This window comes from Octopus sinensis, linkage group LG14 (assembly GCF_006345805.1).
Source record: "Octopus sinensis linkage group LG14, ASM634580v1, whole genome shotgun sequence".
NCBI lineage: Eukaryota > Metazoa > Mollusca > Cephalopoda > Octopoda > Octopodidae > Octopus > Octopus sinensis.
The window spans coordinates 47,292,123-47,308,012 of NC_043010.1; the positions used below are offsets into that span (position 1 = coordinate 47,292,123).

Genomic DNA, 15,890 nt, shown 5'->3' on the forward strand with positions numbered 1-15,890 from the left:
CCTGATCTAGAAAGGGGAAGACAGATTTTCTTGGGTTGCAATGTCTCTAGAAATCCCTTGAGTATTATAAAGGATTAAATTTTTCAAGGAAATGAAGTAAAAAATAATTAAGATTTATCTAGCATATCCTACAATTCACTATTTCTAACAAGTACATTAAGCATCAGTAAATGCATATTCTAGTGAAATGTAGGCACCCATTTATAACACTTATAAAAACAAATAAGAGTATACAATAATGATAATGTGTGTGTGTGTGTATTGCTATGGGGTGGTGGAATTGGTGTGTCAAACAAAAATATATTATAGTATTTAGTTCCATCCCTTCACACACAAGCCAGCCTTGCCTTTCACCATATGAGGTAGTGCACCAGCATGGCAAATGTGCAATGGCTGAAACCAGTAAAGGAATATGATAAAAATCAATGCAAAGTCAAGAATGCAAGTATATTATTCCATGGCAGATAAAAAAAAACCCCAAAAAAACCCCAACATTCTCTCCACAACAGTTGTGGATGGACTTCTAAGTCAAATAAGATTACGCAAATGGATAGTGTCATTGCTTTCATCAGATTAATCAGTAACCGTACAGTTTAAGTACCTTGACAAGTTTAAGTACCTTACAAATTCGCAATATTTGTAATAAAAGACAACCTAACACCTGAGATAGCTAAATGAATAGCAAAGTAATACTTAATTTTCTTCTCAATACACACGTCATGAAATAGATTTAGAAGCATCTGTGTTCTCATCTTTGCAAAGGCTGCACAGGTATTGGTTTATTTATAAAAGACGCCAGCCTCTTTGCTTACAGCTTTAAAACTTTTGCAACTCTTCATTTCTTTCATCATGAAATTCATATAAACATGCCTGAAGTTTAAACAAACCAGCTTTTCCTTTGTAGATAGAAGAGTTTTTCTTTTTATAATTCTTCTTTTTAACCCCCACACTATTTTTATTAACAAATATTCTGTTGTTTATTCAGTGGATTGATGTTTAAGTGTTGTTGAAATAATGAAATGAATTTTAAAGGAGTGGGAGGGGAAGAGAGTGAGATAGCTTAAATGTTCATCATGTAAATAATTGAAAATACTTGTATTTCCATATAGTGAAAATATAGTCTGAAGAATGCACCATCAAGAAATCCAGTATAGCTAGTGGTTTAGCTTCGCTAAATATTTGTGGTTATATAGGCATATATATATTCATATGTACATGTATGTGTGTACACACACACAGAAATTTTGCTTAACTTAAAAAAATTTTGAGCTAATTTTCTAGCAATACTTCAGTTGGCACACTCACATTTGCTCCATAGGCTTTATTTACATTGAAAAACTATTTTAGAACAGGTCTTAGATATTTCTATATAGAATTTACACATTTGCTTTAATGTCTTATGTAATTTTATATAATACATCTATCATCATACCAACATTATCGGATGATTGATTTTTCATATCTATATATATTTATACAATCTGATCAGGTAGCATACATGGTCCTTATCACATAAAAGTTAAATGGACTCAAACAGATTCATATCACATAGTCCATTTCTCAGATATACACAGAGAAAAAAAAATCTTGGACTTTATTGAGTTTTCATCACACAACAAGATACAGATTGAAAACAAAATGTATGCATATAAAATATTGCACAATCATGGCCATGTGGCTAAGAAGTTTACCATCCAACCATATCATTTCAAATTCAATCCAACTGCTAGTACTATGGTAGATGTACATGTGTCTCTCTCTCCTCCCTCCCTCTCTCTCTCTCTGGTCAACTGTCAACTCATAGACGAATATGACCATCAACTGACAAAGCAATGCCTGTGCAAAATTTTAGGTCCAATAAAGCTTGCACAACACCTCATAGTCCTTCTCCACCCTATTGACAGTCTACAGACAACCCTAAGCAAGATATCTAGTGTTAGTATGGGTTGCAGCTTAAAAATGTGGGAGCACCATGATTCCATGATCTCAAGTGAAAGCAAGAGATACCCATAAATGCCATTCCTTGCATATCCAGTTTTATATCAGAGTGACCTTCTCAAAGGAGTACCTCATGTCCAGTGGTTTCCCAGTATGTTGGATATCCGCTTGGAATTTCTAAGTGCCCATCCATCCATACATAAAGCTGAAGATCAATGAAAAAGAGAATACTTATGCTGAACTATAGAGAAATCTGTAGTTACTCTATCCAGATTACAAGTTCATGTTTATACCTGTAATTATTGGGGCCCTTGGATATGTAACACACTGCCTAAATACCAATCTTAAGAAATTAGGCTTCTCAAAACCAGAAAGGAGAAAGCTAATTTGAAGACTACAGATCCAATCCATCACTGGAACTGTAAAAATCTGCAAAACTTTTCAGAAGTTTATCATTTAAATATATAGGAACATGTCTAGATATGCAACTATATGCATGAGAATACACACACAAAGCAAAACATACAAATCTGCATGCATGCATGTAAGCACACACACACACACACACAAACATATATATATAGTAAAGCCATATGGCTTAGTGATTAGTGTTAGTCATGATTGCATGATTGTGGTTTCAGTTCTCAGACCAGATAATGCATTATGATCTTGAGCCAACTATTAGGTTGTCTCATATGAAATGTCGTATTTTAAATGGGTTTCCTATGAGTCATCTATAAATGGATTTTTAATGAGTTTCTATGTATATGCTTGTGTTTATTCCTAACTCTTTTTCTTTCTAGACAATACTATTATTCAAAATTGCTACCTACAGCTCTTATGACAATGTTGACAACTGAACAATACTGAGTGATTTTCTTGTACGAATACAAGTTGGGTCACTCTGCCACCAAAGCTCTATGAAACATCAAACGGGCTTTTGGTAATGATTCTGTTGACATTAGAACTGTTCAGAGATGGTTCCAAAGCTTTCGTTCAGGAAATGAAAGCCTTAAAAATGAACCAAGAGGGAGACCAAAATCAGTTATTCAGCATGATGAATTGAATGCTTTGGTTAAACAAAATCCGAGAACAACTGTCCGACAAATCGGATCAGGGCTCCAGACATCTCCCACAACTGCTTCTCAATACTTGAAGGAAATTGGAAAAGTCAAAAAGATGGATAAGTTTGTTCCCCATCAACTTAATGAGATTCAAAGAAACAGACACCTTACAGTGTGTTCCATATTGATTTCTCAGTTGGAAAGAGAACTATTTTTGCATCGACTCATTACATGTGATGAGAAATGGATACTCTTTGATGAGAGCAGGAGGACAGGGCAGTGATTAGATGCAGGAGAGTCACCAAAACACTACCCAAAACCACCAATGCACACTAAAAAGTTCATGGTCACTGTATAGTGACCAACAAAATGGGTTATTCATTATTGATTGTTGAAACAAGGAAAAACTGTAACTGCAACATCCTATTGTCAGGTAATTGATTGTATGCATGAAAAATTAAAAAAGAAGCAATCCAGAATAGAGATGGCCCAATTTTGCTTCATGCTAATGTATGGCCTCACACTTCTCAAGCTACAGTCCACAATTGCAAAGCCTGAATTATGAAATTTTGGCACATCCTCCTTATTCTCCTAATATCTCTCCTACTGATTATCACATATTTAAACACTTCGAGCTTGCTATACACAATAAAACATTCTTAAATAAAGAAGAGGTAATTGAAGCATTCGAACAGTTTATCAGTGCAAAAGATGACAAATTCTTTGATGATGGAATATATGCCTTAGAGGAATGTTGGATGAAGGTCATAAATGAACAAGGATCATATTTTGATTAAATAAATAAATATTCTAAAACTTAAAAAAACAATTTTAATGTTTCCTTTTTCAAATTCAACATTTCATGTGAGACAACTTAATACTTCATTTCTCGTTGCTCTGCAATGGCATTGACATCTGATGTGTGGTACACCAGGCATCTGTACAAGCAATGTTGACTAGATGGAAGGAGTGAGCTGATGAACAGCACAAACATTTTATCACTATAAACAAATCATCTGTGTAGATTGTTTTTAATAGGAAATAGTGGGATCCTTATTTATCGTTTTTGACAAACTCTGAGAGACAGCTTGAGAAGTTTTTCAGCTTCAATAAAATAAAATAATGTAGTATATGTAAGATTGCTTATGCAAACAGAACAGAAGAAATAGGACTCAATACATAAAATAGAATGTTAATATTATTTTATTATACCTGCTAATTTACGTCAGTGACTGAAGGACTAAGATTTTGTGCAAATGCACTTATCAAACACTGATAACTATGAGAAATGAATTGCAAGATGAAACTCTTTACCCTTGAGTCTCTGATGGAGCCAGCTATAATAAAATGTGTGGATGTGCTTGATGGACACTAGCTTAAAGATATTGTATAGTTCCAGTAATCAGTTACCCATCACATATACATACATACACATATATATATATATGTATATATATATATATATATATATATATATATATAATCATACACAGAGACATTGTGATATTATGATAGGATAAGTGTACATTAAAACATTAAAACATTTAACATTAAACAAATGCATCCATTCATCAGCAATAAAAATATATAAGTGAAATGGCAGACAGCTATTTAGGCAATGAAAGAGACTATAAAAGTATTCATTATAGACATCTAGAATAAGAAGAGTAAGAGACAGGTCGCACACACGTGTGTATGTGTGTGTGCGTGTGTGTGTGTATGTATGAAAGTAAAGAAGGAGATTGATTTATAGAGAGTAATTAGGATAATGAGAAATGCAGAGATTATCATAATGAAAACAGCAAAATCATAGTGTTCAGAAGAGACATTAGATTGTAAAGAGTTAGAAATTGGATAGTTCTATGCGAAAAGACATGAATATATCATAACTAGGAAGGGATTAACAAAATTATACTCTATTTTGGCTTCCTACAACTGATGATCCACAATATGGTGAAATCATGTGATACAGTAATGCACCTGCAAGTGCTGATGAAATTTAGTCGACTGATAGAATTTTAATGCTTTTTAGTATTTGTCATCTACATAAAATGATTTTTTGGGATGATCACTGCAGCATACAGTGTTATAAACAATGCATCCAAGTTAGGTTGGATGTGCTAATTGATATTTGTTACAAAAGCTACTTCTGTCAATAATAGCCAATTTATATACAGCCTGCCAGCTGCTTGTGACATCACTGGCTGTTTGGTCAGTGTTATTCTATATCAGTTTGACTGATGTTCAGTCTGGCATTCAGCGTTTGGTTCTCTATGATACATTAGTGATGTCCATAGGTACTAACAAAATTCAGTCAACCGGTAGAATTTTGATGCTTTTTTAGTATTTGTCAGTGGTTGCATGTTAAGAAGTTTGCTTCCCAACTGTATGGTTCTCGGTTCAGTCTCACTGCTTGACACATTGGGCAAGTGTCTTCTATTATAGCCTCAGGCCAACCAAAACCTTCTGAGTGGATTTGGTAGACAGAAACTGAAATAAGGTGGCAAGCTGGCAGAAGCATTAGCACACCGGGCGAAATGCTTAGCAGTATTTTGTCTGCCGTTACGCTCTGAGTTCGAATCCCGCTGAGGTCGACTTTGCCTTTCATCCTTTCGGGGTCGATAAATTAAGTACCAGATACGCACTGGAGTCGATTTAATCGACTTAATCTCTTTGTCTGTCCTTGTTTGTCCCCTCTATGTTTAGCCCCTTGTGGGCAATAAAGAAATAAGAAACTGAAAGAAGCCCATTGTGTGTGTGTGTGTGTGTATTTGTGCAACTGCATGTGTGTCTGTGTCTGTTCCACCGCTTGATGACCAGTGTTGGTGTGTTTACATCACTGTAACTTAGTGCTTCAGCAAAAGAGACCAATAGAGTAAGAACCAAGCTTAATGGGGTTGATTAGGTTGACTAAAATTCCTCAAGGTAGTACTCCAGTATGGCCACAGTCTAATGACTGAAAGAGATAAAAGATGTGTGTGTGTGTAATTCAAAATGTAGCCTGTCAAATCCTCTATTGGACCAAAGCAAGGCAGATCGAACGGTTATCTATTTCTAAACACAGGCAAGGTTAAGTAATGTGTTCTACCCAGTAACTCAACAGATTTGGAATTATAACTGTTTCACATCACACACATTTACATCTTTCTCAAAATGAGGTCATGATAAGTCATGATAACCTAGACTCCACCAACACACACAATCACTACACATATCAAAAATATATGTATATGTATATATATAATCCCTTGTATTACACCTACCCTAAGATGAGAAACAACTATAATCCTCTAAGTCGTACAAAATGCTAGACCTCATAATACCTGATGTTACGTAGGCGTCAGTTTGTGTATATCTATACAGATAGACACACACATATGATATATAACAATGTATATATATATATATATATATATATATATATATATATATATATACACACACACATATCACACATATGTATGTGTGTGTGTATATTCTTGTATGTGTATATTATCATCATCATCATTTAACGTCCGCTTTCCATGCTAGCATGGGTTGGACGTTGAACGATTTGGCCGCTCAAATTGTGTTTTTTACGTGCCACCTGCACAGGAGCAGTCCAGCGGCGGCACTGGCATTGACCTTGTTCGAATGCTTTTTCACGTACCACCGGCACAAGTGCCAGTGAAGTGATGCTGGTAATATATATATATATATATATATATATATATATATATATATATAGGCACAGGAGTGGCTGTGTAGTAAGTAGCTTGATTACCAGCAACATGGCTCCAGGTTCAGTCCCACTGTGTGGTACCTTGGGTAAGTGTCTTCTACTGCACCCTCAGGCCAACCAAGGCCTTGTGAGTGGATTTGGTAGACGGAAACTAAAAGAAGCCTGTCGTATATACATATATATGTGTGTGTGTGTGTGTGTGTGTGTCTGTCCCCCCCCACCATCACTTGACAACTGATGCTGGTGTGCTTACGTCCCCGTAACTTAGCAGTTCAGCAAAAGTGTCCGATAGAATAAGTACTAGGCTTACAAAAGAATAAGTCCTGGAGTCAATTTGTTTGACTAAAAGGCAATGCTCCAGCTTGGCCTCAGTCAAATTACTGAAACAAATAAAAGAATATATATATACATATATATATAAGAATACATACATACATGTATATATAGTATATATACATTAGAGTACATATATACTCTTTTACTTGTTTCAGTCATTTGACTGCGGCCATGCCGGAGCACCGCCTTTAATCGAGCAACTCGACCCCGGGACTTATTCTTTTGTAAGCCCAGTACTTATTCTATCGGTCTCTTTTTGCCGAACCGCTAAGTGTCGGGGACATAAACACACCAGCATCGGTTGTCAAGCAATGCTAGGGGGACAAACACAGACACACAAACACACACACATATATATATACATATATACGACAGGCTTCTTTCCATCTACCAAATCCACTGACAAGGCTTTGGTCGGCCCGGGGCTATAGCAGAAGACACTTGTCCAAGATGCCACGCAGTTGGACTGAACCCGGAACCATGTGGTTGGTAAGCAAGCTACTTACCATACAGCCACTCCTGCGCCTATATATATATATATATATATATAATAAATAATATATAAGAACATATATATAATATATAAGAACACACACACATATATACATATATATATATATATAATATATATATATATATAATATATATATATATGAGGAAAGTAAGAAGAATAAAAGCGAAAATGCACATTGAATATGGAAAGTAGCGATAAATAAATACAATTATATGTACTGAGGTAGAATTAAGAGGAATTAAATTCATTATTTTGAATTGTTAAAGAGATTCAAAGTCAAACTGGTGTCATCATTGCTGTTCACTGACGTTGAATGCATTCAAAGCCAGTGAACAGCAATGATGACACCAGTTGAATTTAATTCCTCTTAATTCTACCTCAGTTCATCTAATTGTATTTATTTATCGCTACTTTCCATAAAAAAAGCCTTTATTTTTTTTATATTCAATGTGCATTTTCGCTTTTTTTCCTTCTTACCTTCTCCATATATTTTCCACGTGTAGTTTCTGTTTTCTTTTTTAAATATATTTTTTTGTAACGTATATTTACCATGTAAATATGGCTAACCCCTAAGTGTGGATGCTACTGTAGATTTTAGCCCCAGGAGGACACCTCCTCCAGCTGGATATCTTTTCCTTGTTTCAGTCACTAATTTGCAGGCATGATGGGCCACTGCCTTGAACGGCTTTAAGTTCAACAAATTGACCCAGTACTTATTTTTCAAAGCTCAGTAACTTACTGTATTGATCTCTTTTGCTGAACCACCAGGTTACAGGGGATGTAAACAAAAAAACATTGGTTGCCAATCAGTGGCAGGGGACAATGACCATAAAAATATTCTCACACACACACACATACAATGGACTTCTTTCAGTTTCTGTTTACTCAATCTACTCACAAGGCTTCGGTCAGCCTGGGGCGATAGTAGAAGACACTTACCCAAGGTGCGAGGCAGTGGGACGGAATCTGGAGCCACATGATTGGGAAGAAAACTTTCTATCACACAGTCACAGGCATTCAAGCTGAAAATCCAACACATCAACAGACTGTGAAAGCTTAGGATTATCATGTGTGCTGTAAATGTTTGAAGATGGCTGGGTCTGAGTTTAGGGATATTTGGTTGCTATATATAACAGCAACTACTTACAGGCCCTCTTGTTCATTTTTTTTTTGTTCTTCTTCATAAGTTACTCAGAGGTGAAGAGACCATGTCTGAAATTTACTAAATACTTAATTAAATGATTATGAAAAGAAATTTTAATGTAATTTCTGGTACAAAGGGTCCATAGGTGAAGAGCAAACCTTTCTATGAGACTACCCTACTACATGTATTATAGTAAGACTGGAACTCAGTCAATTATGAAGATGAATGTTCTTGCTGATCCAGTCAACAGAACAGTCTGCTCTTGAAATTAACATTCAAATGGCTGAGTGCTCCACAGACACAGATATCCTTAATGTAGTTCTTAACTCATTTTTGCCAGCTTCTGGAGTAATGAGATATAAAGTGTCTTACACAATGTGCTGCCAGGAATCGAATCCAAGACTTTATGATTGTGAACTGAATACTAATAAGCCATAAGCCTTCACTATTATAGTAAGTATTGACTAACTAATGATTAATCTAAGGGAATAGATTCCCTTAGACTGTCATCAACTTCAGTAAGGCTGGCTGCATGGCCAGATAGGAATAAGAAATAGAAACTGCCTCACAAATCTATGTTTAATATATACATATTAAAAATAAAATAGATGCGCCCTTTTAAAGCCTAGCCAGGCTCATGGGCCCCGGTTTCCATGGTGTATGTGTTTCCCAGCTGGACGGGATGCCAGTCCATTGCAGCGTTACTCATTTTTGCCAGCTAAGTGGACTGGAGCAACGTGAAATGAAGTGTTTCGCTCAAGAACACAACACGTCGCCTGGTCCAGGAATCGAAACCACAATCTTATGATCGTGATGCTGACACCGCAACCACTAAGCCATGCGCCTCCATATATACATATTAATTAATAGGAATTAAAATAAAACCTTGCAGAAAACTAAATTTACAAAAATAAATAAACTTGTATTTTTAAAAGAAAACATCATGATAAGATAACATAAAAACATAGCAATCATTGATTTCCCCCATTTCCTATCTATTCCATCTTACCCAAAGTTACACATAAAGCTCTAATGTTCTTAGCTGAGACAGCCGATACAACCCCACCCATTCCATCAAGGAAATATCTTTTACACAGTCAACTGAAAAGAAAAACAATAAAATAAAAGTAGGTGAAATATATTCTGGTTCATGAATGCCACACTGTACATATATAATCTGGTTGGTGGGGAGCATTCTTAATATATAAAAACAACTGCCGTTTTTATGTAATTATTAAATATAGAACTCAATACAAGGTACAAAATCAAATATATAAATATATATATATTATGTGTGTGTGTGTGTGTATGTATGTACATATATATATGTGCACATACAAATGCATATATGTGCATGTGTGTAAGTATATACTTATACACATAAGTACACGTGTACACACATATAGACCTATATCTATTTGTCTACCTTTCAATCTATTTACTTAAATATATTTTTTTCAAAATGTAATCACACGTGAATCATTAGCAATTTTTTTCCTCTGTGTTCCCTTTCTATTGGACTTTCCTCTGTTGCTGAAGAAGAGCTTTGCTCGAAACATTAAACCATCTTTCTTTCCTTCCCTGAGTGTCTGATAATACTTTACATGTACCACGTCCTCATGTTGTTTTTTGGTGTTTGTTCTTCATTTTTTTTATTTACTATATATACATACATACATATATATATATATAATATATATATATATATATATATATATATATATATATATATATGTATGTATATATATATAGACATATGCACTCACACATGCATATAAAGCATGTAAGCATAATATATATAAGAGATTGTTAAACATAATAACTAGACCCATAAGAAATCATGTTTTGTATGTATATATATATTTATACACACACACAAAATAAAAGATTGTCAGATATTAAATATTTATTTTAAAAATATCTAGCAACATTCACACACACAAAGGGATCCTTCAATATTTTTTATACCATTATCTTTTTAACAGCTATAGTTATAAAACCAAAAACATCAAAACATGGAAATAATTATCTTTATACATTAAAATATTTTTTCATTGCTGCTATTATTATAATATTATTCTATTATTCTAGAATAATATTATTCTAGAATAATATTATTCTATAACAATAATAATAAACACACGGCCCAAAATTTTGGTGGGAAAGGCTAGTTGATTACATCAACCCCAGTATTCAACTGGTACTTTTTTTCAACTCCAAAAGAGTGGAAAGCAAATTCAATCATCATCATCATCATCTTCGTTTAACGTCCGCTTTCCATGCTAGCATGGGTTGGACGGTTCAACTGGGGTCTGGGGAGCCTGAAGGCTGCACCAGGCCAGTCAGATCTGGCAGTGTTTCTACAGCTGGATGCCCTTCCTAACGCCAACCACTCCGAGAGTGTAGTGGGTGATTTTATGTGAACTCAGAACATAAAGATAGATGAAACGCTGCTAAGCATTTTGTTTGGTATACTACCAATTCTGCCAGCTTGCCACCTTAGTTTCTATAATAATAATAATAATAATAATAATAAGATGGAAAACCTAAAGAAAATTATGAACACTGATCAATCTTAATTTAGTAAGTCAGTTTTAATTTTTAGTTCAAGTTTGTTCACTTAAATTACAATATTTAATTCCTCATAGAAAAGCATGAATATTTTAGCCTCATTCTTCTAACTTTTAACTTTGTTTCTAAGTAAGGAAAGAATGAGAGAAAAACCAAAATGATTATAATAAACGAGGGAGGTGAAGCTGGCACAGAGAGAGCAAAGTGTTTTGACTGGGGATTTAATATGTCAAATTCAGAATTCCACTGATCAGATTCCATTTGGGCCACATGTACTTTACATACTTCAATCCTCAATAACTTATAACCCACCACCACCACCATCACCACCACCACAAACGAAAATGTTGGCTTTATGCCTAGTTGTAGCTAATCAATAAACCATAAGGAATTATTTAAAACACAACCTTAAACAGGAGATGCCTTAATGTAAAAACAGAGAGAGAGAGAGAGAGAGAGAGAGAGAGATGCAGACACAGCTGTGTGCTTAAGCTCGCCTCATAACCATGTGGCTCCAGGTTTCATCCTACTATATGGTACCTTAGACAAATGTCTTTTACAACAGTCTTGGGTTGACTGCTGCCTTGAAACCGAAATTTGGTACACAGAAACTGCAGAAGTCTGACATATATGCATGTGTGTGTATCTTATGTTTACACTGGTCTAAAAATCAATGTTGTTTATTTTATATATCTTTGTGCCCTGTAATTCAGCTGCCCAACAAACAGATCGATAAAACAAGCACCAAACTGAAATATGTACTAGGAGCTGATGCGATTGACTAAAACCCCTTCATGTGCCCCCAGTTTGGTCACCATGAAACAACTGAAACCAATAAGGGAAGAATTACTATTACTGTATGAGACTTACTACTAGACTAACAAGAAAATGTAATGATTAATGCTTCTATATAATTTAAATTAAATTCTCAAAGGAATTTACCAGCTCTTAAAAATGAAAAACCTTATATACATATCTATTAAATCAGGTATAAGTATATGATAAAATATTTCTAATGGGGTCTACAGTAATGCGTCAGAATGCAAAATTTTTGATAAAATCATATTCTATAAAACCAAAAATATAAGAAAAGCAAAGCAAATAATTTCTGAAGAGGATGTTTTATAAGAAAATATACAAACTTCTCTCCCAACTTAAATTATTTTTATCATTGTCATCATCATCATCATCAATTTTATTATTGTTGTTATCTTCAGCAGTAATGTACAAGTGTTAATGTTTGCCAGGATCACAATATGATTTTTATCAAGTTCCAATATTCTAGTAGACTGAGAGTAGTAGTTTTGGTTCTCTAAATTGCCTGTCTTTATGCATCTGCATGCGAGTGCATGAGAGAGAAAGAGTGTGTGTGTGTGTGTGTGGTTCTATAAGTGCTTGCACTACCTACCTCATAGCAAAGTTTTTTTTTTTATAAATTATGAATATTTTTGCCTTCTCTTATTTCTGTGGCCTTGTTCTATTATAACTATCCTTACTGTTTACTTTGACTTTCGGTATAAACAAATATATTTATTTCATGCACATATACACACACATAATTATTGTAAGCTACTACACTATTTTATGATTGTTTTTGTATCTGTAACTTTTTTCTTCTCAAGCAGCAAATATAGTAATCATTATTGATATTATTATTATTATTGCTGGTCAGCCTAGTGGCATTTTTTTCTGGCTTTATGTTCTGAGTTCAAATGCCACCGAGGCTAACTTTGCCTTTCAACCTTTCAGAGTTGATGAAATAAGTACTACTTTGAGCACTGGGGCCGATGTAATCGACTTGGCCCCTCCCCCAAAATTTTGGCTCTTGTGCCTATAATATAAAGGATTCTTCTTCTTATTAAGTTGATCATTAGAGTCAATGTAATTGACTTAACCCCTTGCATAAAAAAAACTTACTGACCATGCAGCAAAACTTAAAACCATTATTATTATTATTATTATTATTTCCTCCAGCTCTTTATGTTCTACCTTCAATTCCCACTGAGATCAGCTTTGCTTTTCATCCTTTCGAAGTCATTCAAAGAAAGTACCACTCAGGTGCTGGAATCGATGTAATTGTGTTGACACCCTCCCCTCAAAATTTCTGACCTCAGGCCAAAATTATGATTATTATTTATAGTAGTAGCTGTAATAGTTTTATTACTTAGTATTACATGTTTTTCATACATTTGTAAGTTTGGTAAATTGCAGAATGACTGATATAGTTCTATAACTAAGTGTGCAAAATAGTAAATAAATAGATGCAAGGAAGCCTGCGGTGAAAAGAAAACATCTGAATGAATTGAAAAAAAGTTAAAAGTGGATCTAATACTGAAGACAGCGAGTAATAACAGTAACAACAACAACAACAACAACAATAATACTCACTCACCTTACGGCACAAGCAGTGGTAGGCAATTTTAGCAGACCTGAAGCTAGGCTTCTACACACAGCCCTTTTGATTTCAGACTCACTGCTGCTCATTCCGTTCTTCACTCTGCTTTAAACACGCTGCTATTCTTGATGTTGTAATTTCAATGCTTATGCTGCACAGAACAATGAGCTGAGCAGTGAGTGGCATGGCATTGCCAAGAAGGGCTGCACTAATGTTTTATCAGAGGATACCTATCTGCCACCATGAGAGGTTTTATGAAAAGAAACCTCTTGTCGTCGCTGCTGGCACTAACTGCTAAGAACTGACCACCACCACTAACAATAACAACGTGGAAGAAACAAACAGTGAACTGAGTTTAGGCTAAATATATCATAAGAACAATTACAGAAGATTCTTAATTACCTGGTGAAACGAAATTACATTAGGTTACTTAAGTTAATATAACCAAGCACAACCATGTTTTAGTTCAAGGTTTTCTTTCAATCAGACATAGTTACTTAGTAATAACGTTCTATAAGTGTGTGCCTGTGTGTCTGAAGAAAAGGCCACAAAAAAATCACCAACTGTGTATTGAAGAATGCAACAAAAAAAAAAAAGAAGTAAAAAAAAAAGGAAAACAGAAGAAAAAAACACATAAGGAAGGGGAAATATGAACTGCAGAAGTTACAACAGGAATTTAAATATCTCTACTTATCTATTTATTTGTGTGTGTGCGCGCGCGTGTGATTTATATTATCACATGGAATGAAGGAAAAGTAAATATTACAAGAATTTTTAATATTCAATGAATAGGTCTGTTTTTAATTTTTTTAAAAATGCTTTAGGTAAGTGGTATGACAGTTTTTAACTATTTTAACTGAAGTACTGAAAAGTATTTTTAATGATGTTTTTCACTTCACAGACACATTAATCACTGAGAAATTTTATATAAATTCATATTAATTATAAATGCACAAGTACATAAGTTACAGTTCAAAGATCTGTTACTGTTTTCTGTTCAACTTGCACACATACATGCTTAAATAAACATGCCCCCCCACACACACACACAGGAATACACACATAAGCAATTAAAACAATTTATATTTGTTTTTCCACATTATATATTTGAAATTTATGTAAAGGAATGTTAATTTTAAAGAGAAATGTGATGTTGAAAAATGTTATATATATTGCATACTTTTTTACTTGAAAAAAAATTTTTTTTTTTTAGATCCTTCTTTTAAGCAATAACTATTTCATATGATTGAGAATTTAGCTATAAATTTATGGAAAATTATATTTCAAACAAATCACCGTCTTATTGTTAATTACTTTGTCATTTACTGTTAAATACTTTGTCATGAGTTTAGTATTGGTTGTTAAGCAATTTCTTGTCATTTGCATCCAAGGCAGCTTTAATCAAGCAGACCTATGATCAAAGACATCCAAATCATGACCATCATAACAATGAATAATGTGACTTCAACTATACTATCCAATCTGACATTTCAAGATCGTAAATATGACTTGAAGAATTTAGCTGCCATTTCTAGCAGACGGACACTTCCTTATCTCATAGCTGTTTTTCAACAAGGTGACTTATTCAAAGATATGAATAAGGGAGCCTCATATAGTCACTAAACCTGTTAGATATCTCTCTCAAATAACACAGACCTTATTGCCCTAACCCTTTACCTGTCTGAAATATTTTCATAAGTCTATCATAAACATTTATGCTTCTTTTCAGACTTTTAGTTAGCCTTTGTTTCATATATTCTGAATAATATAAAGTTTTCTTTTAATAAGTCCCAAGTTGCTCTGGTGGTTGAAAAGAATTGGGAATGTGCATCACAGATGATGCATGGATGTTCGGGAAATATGTCCTGTGTGTCACAAGTGGTACACGAGACAGACAAAAGGTTAAAACAGGAAGGATACACTGGATGATAATGGCTTGTGTGCACAGTGCCTAGAAAAAGATGGAATGGTCACAACTGGAATGTCTTTTATCATCAGGACTGACGTGAATCTAAACAACAAAAACAACCACCTAAGGCTATGCATGCAGTAGGACTAGAACTCACTGTAACCTAGGAAACCTTACCATAATAACATAACTATTTATTGTTGTCTTTTACACAAAACAGTGATGTTGTTATTGTTATCGATGTCATTTCAAGTCCACTTTTCTATGCTTGGGTAAAACAGAATTTGTTGAGGCAGAT

The 15,890-nt window shown here is 34.3% G+C and overlaps 1 protein-coding gene across 4 annotated transcripts in view; it reads right to left on the reverse strand.

Annotated features, from left to right (window-relative positions):
• The window catches only part of LOC115219226 (exocyst complex component 6B), a 131,699-nt gene that overhangs the window by 74,003 nt on the left and 41,806 nt on the right, over nucleotides 1–15,890 (reverse strand). The window contains exon 1 of one of the 4 annotated variants that reach the window (XM_036508989.1): nucleotides 13,681–13,943. The exons of the other annotated variants lie outside the window; for them this stretch is intronic. Coding sequence (XP_036364882.1) covers nucleotides 13,681–13,772 — 92 coding nt within the window. The 5' untranslated portion in view covers nucleotides 13,773–13,943. Of the gene's footprint in view, nucleotides 1–13,680; nucleotides 13,944–15,890 lie in introns of those variants that run through there. 4 annotated transcript variants of the gene reach the window in all.